This window comes from Colobus angolensis, unplaced genomic scaffold (genome assembly GCF_000951035.1).
Source record: "Colobus angolensis palliatus isolate OR3802 unplaced genomic scaffold, Cang.pa_1.0 Scaffold21, whole genome shotgun sequence".
In the NCBI taxonomy this organism is placed as follows: Eukaryota; Metazoa; Chordata; class Mammalia; order Primates; family Cercopithecidae; genus Colobus; species Colobus angolensis.
Window position 1 is genome coordinate 1,891,661 of NW_012115266.1, and position 3,714 is coordinate 1,895,374.

Here is a 3,714-nt window from a genome sequence, read left to right on the forward strand (position 1 = left end):
CGCCGGTCACGGGCCCGGTGTGCCACAGACAGTGCACGGAACAGCGCCGGTCACGGGCCCGGTGTGCCACAGACACGCGAGTCCCTGACCTGCTCCCACAGGTAGAGGGGATGAGTGAAGGCAAATCATCTTCAGCAGCCTGGAAACACGGGCCTTGCCAAAAACAAAATATTTACAAGGAGCTCCATCCAGCAGGCCACACCTGCAGCTTCTAGGGTTTTCATGGGAGGGGTGTCCACTCAGCCTCCCCCATCCCTGGGTTCCCCACCCTGAGGGTGCTGATGCTCCTCCCGCTAAGAAGCAGGGTCTGAAATCCCGCAACACAGACACACACTCGTGTTCTCCATCCCGCCCTGCCCTGCAAGCTGCCTGGTTCAGGCCTCCCCTGGGAGCCCTGAGGAGAGCAGAGGTGACCCCGATGGTGATGTCAACAAGGACTGATGTGGCTCAGGAAAATCCTTCAGAAGTTGCTGGAAACAAAGGGAGGCGTCCACCCCGAGGAGAGACAGCAATGTCACCTCAATGGATGACAATGGTGTGATAGGGACACATGTAACTAACATATCACTGGCACCGAGAGCACCTCAAAAAAATGCTCAACAGAGGCCGGGCACGGTGGCTCACGCCTGTCATCCCAGCACTTGGGAGGGCGAGGCGGGTGGATCACTTGAGGCCAGGAGTTCGAGACCAGCCTGGCCAACACGGTGAAACCCTGTCTCTACTAAAAATACAGAAATTAGCCAGGCGTGGTGGCGGGCGCCTGTAATCCCAGCTACTTAGGAGGCTGAGGCAGGAGAATCACTAGAACCCGGAAGGCGGAGGTTGCAGTGAGCCGAGATCGTGCCATTGCACTCCAGCCTGGGCAACAACAACAATAAAACAACAAAAACAAACAAACAAAACAAAACAAACACAAAAGCTCAATAAAGGCTCCACAGGTGAGCAAAAAGCAAGCTGCCAAAGCACGCCCACTGGACAAGGCCACTGAAACCCGACCACAGCGGCAGGGCGGGGCCGCACCCAGCGCAGGGACAACCGACACCCACGGAAGAACAAAACTGTCTTCAACCGCTTGGGAACGAATCACCAAACTAAGGCCAGCGGCTGCCTCTGGCTTCAACAACACCCATGTTTTATGTCTTCAGTGGGGTGGTAGACATGTGATTAATTTTTTTGTCTTAATTTTGTACTGTGAAATAGTGTAAGGCTCACACTAAGTGGCAAAAGCAGTGCAGAGGATTCCTGTGTCCCCTTTGCCCGGGCTGGCCTCAAACTCCTGGGCTCCAGCGATCCTCCCACCTCAGTCTCCAAGTAGCTGTGACTACAGGCGCCCAGCCCAATGGTAACATCTTAACGTAACCACAGGACATTGTGTAGTGCTACCCTCTCAAGGCGTTTTTGTCAGAAAGCACTGTAACTATTTTTTCAAACATTCCATCTGGCCAAATAGCAGAGCACAGGCACCCATCAGTGCCTCGCCAATACATATGTCTGGCTGCAGGGGGTGGCCGGACCTGGCCTCTCGGGAGCCCAGAGACAGCCGGGCAGGGCCAGGCCTCCCGGATCAAACACGTCCACGGGAGCCTCACCTCGATCTTGTCTGTCTTGGCGTCTCCCCAGTAGAGCTTCCCCTCCTGCAGGTCCAGGGCCAGGCCGTTGGGCCACCCGAGGGAGGCATTGACCAGCACACGCCGCTCCTGCCCGTCCAGATTGGCACACTCGATTTTAGGGTTCTCTCCCCAGTCTGTCCAGTACATGAGGCTGGAAAAGAAGCGGAAGTCCATGACTCCATGCGTCCGTCTGGTCTCTGCGGCATCCCCAGTGCCAAGGGCAAGGCCTGTCCCCGAGTTGGTCCCCATCACATGGCTAAATGTTGGTGTCAGTAAACATCGGCATTGGTAAATGTCTGCGTCGGTAAATGTCGGATGTCGGCGCTGGGAAATTTGGTGTCGGTAAATGTCGGTGTTGATAAATGGTGTCAGTGGATGTAGGTGTTGGTAAACGTGAGTGTCGGTAAATGCTGGTGTCAGTAAATGTCGGCGCTGGGAAATTTGGCGTTGGTAACTGTCGGTGTCGGTAAATATCGGTGTCAGTAAATGGTGTCGTAGATGTCGGTGTCGGTAGATGTCGGTGTCAGTAAATGTGTCGGTAAATGTCAGCATTGATAAGTGTGTTGGTAGATGCTGGCGTTGGTAAATGTTGGTGTCGGTAAATGTCAGTGTTGGTCAATGCTGGTGTTTGGAAATGTTGGTGTTGGTGGATGCTGGTGTCAGTAAGTGCTGGAGGACTGAGCGTGCCAGGGGCAAGTCCAGTGATCAGAGCCCCTGGAGGGTCCCCTGGGACAGGGATGCCCACTGCCACCCTGCGCGGGTTTCACCGCACCAGCCCTTGGACTCTCAGGAGTCAGGAGCTCATCTCCCATTCCAAAGGTCAGTGGACAGAAACGACCTTGCCCAGGGTCCGGGACAGCCTCACGTCTGACTGGTGGGCTGGAGGAGCTGAGCACCCAGAGGAGGAAGGGGCAGAGCGGAACCTTCTGCACATAGCTGAAGGGCTCCCCTGTGCAACGGACAGGTGACTTGTTCCCTGGGGCCCCCCAAGGAGGGAACCCAGATCCTGGGGTGGCAGCTCAGGGGTGGAGATTCTGGGGCCCCGGGTCACAGCCTCTGCTTTGGCTGGCTGACGCAGCCGGCCAGCCCCTCTGCCTCCTGTTTCCAGCTCGGTGCCTCTCCCTGGACCCCACAACCTCACACGTCAGACTGCCAAGCCCATTTCCCTGGGATCTTCAGTCTCATGAAACCAGGGCTAGGAGGGACCTTGCAATCGGCTCCCCCATCCCTTCCTCTTTCACAGATGAGGACACCGAGGCCCATGGAGGCAGTGACCCGACCAAGCTCCTGACCTCAGGGCCAGGTTCCCTTCACTGTGGCTGGCAACTAGTTTTTGTGCCTCCTCCTGCTAAAGCCCCAGGGAGCCCCACTTCCTACCCTCATTCGCCCTCGTCGGGACACAACCCAGCCCTTCAGCCACTGACATGGAGCAGCCCTCGCCCACATGCTGCCGTGCCCCAGGGTCCACAGAGGGCTGCTCGAGCCCTGCCCGCTGCCTGCTGTGCTGCCGCTGCCTGCTGCCTGACACGCTGGCTTCTAGACACCAGTCCACTTGCAGGAAAAGCTCCCTGGCCAGCACGCTCGCAACCCCCAGGGCCGGGCCATGAGAACAGGCTCCACAGCCCGCAAATCCTCTGCCCGCCACTGCCCGCCAGGCACCCTGGGCAAGTTCCTTCACCTTCTGAGCTTCAGGTCCCAGGGCCATGAGCCTGGAAACAAACCTGGCTCCCACTAAGTGCTCCATGGAAGGAAGCACTGCTACTGACCTCCCAGCTCCTCTGGGACGTCCCATCGGCACCCCCAGCTCCAGTGCGTCTCCCCCATCAGGGTTTCCCATTCAGTGTTCCGGGTTATGAGCCCCCAGGAAGGCTCCTGGCTACTACCCTTTGAGCCGCTGGGGCGGGTCTCAGAAAGCCTCCCCTACCGACCGACAAGCTCTCTGCTTTCACAGACTTCCGTGCTGCAAAGCTAGAGTCACGCTGCCAGGCCCAGCCCCACACCTGCCACCTCCTGCTGTGTGACCCTGGGCAAGTCCCTGAGCCTCTCTGGGCTTCAGTGTCCTCAACTGTACAACTGTACCTACCCCTGCTGAATGAAAAGACTG

At 57.7% G+C, this 3,714-nt stretch overlaps 1 protein-coding gene across 2 annotated transcripts in view; it reads right to left on the reverse strand.

Moving 5' to 3' along the window:
• LRP5 (low density lipoprotein receptor-related protein 5) overlaps positions 1-3,714 on the reverse strand; it is a 105,172-nt gene that overhangs the window by 56,992 nt on the left and 44,466 nt on the right. Inside the window, exon 6 of one of the 2 annotated variants that reach the window (XM_011942321.1) lies at positions 1,590-1,761. The exons of the other annotated variant lie outside the window; for it this stretch is intronic. Coding sequence (XP_011797711.1) covers positions 1,590-1,761 — 172 coding nt within the window. The remainder of the gene's footprint in view (positions 1-1,589; positions 1,762-3,714) is intronic. 2 annotated transcript variants of the gene reach the window in all.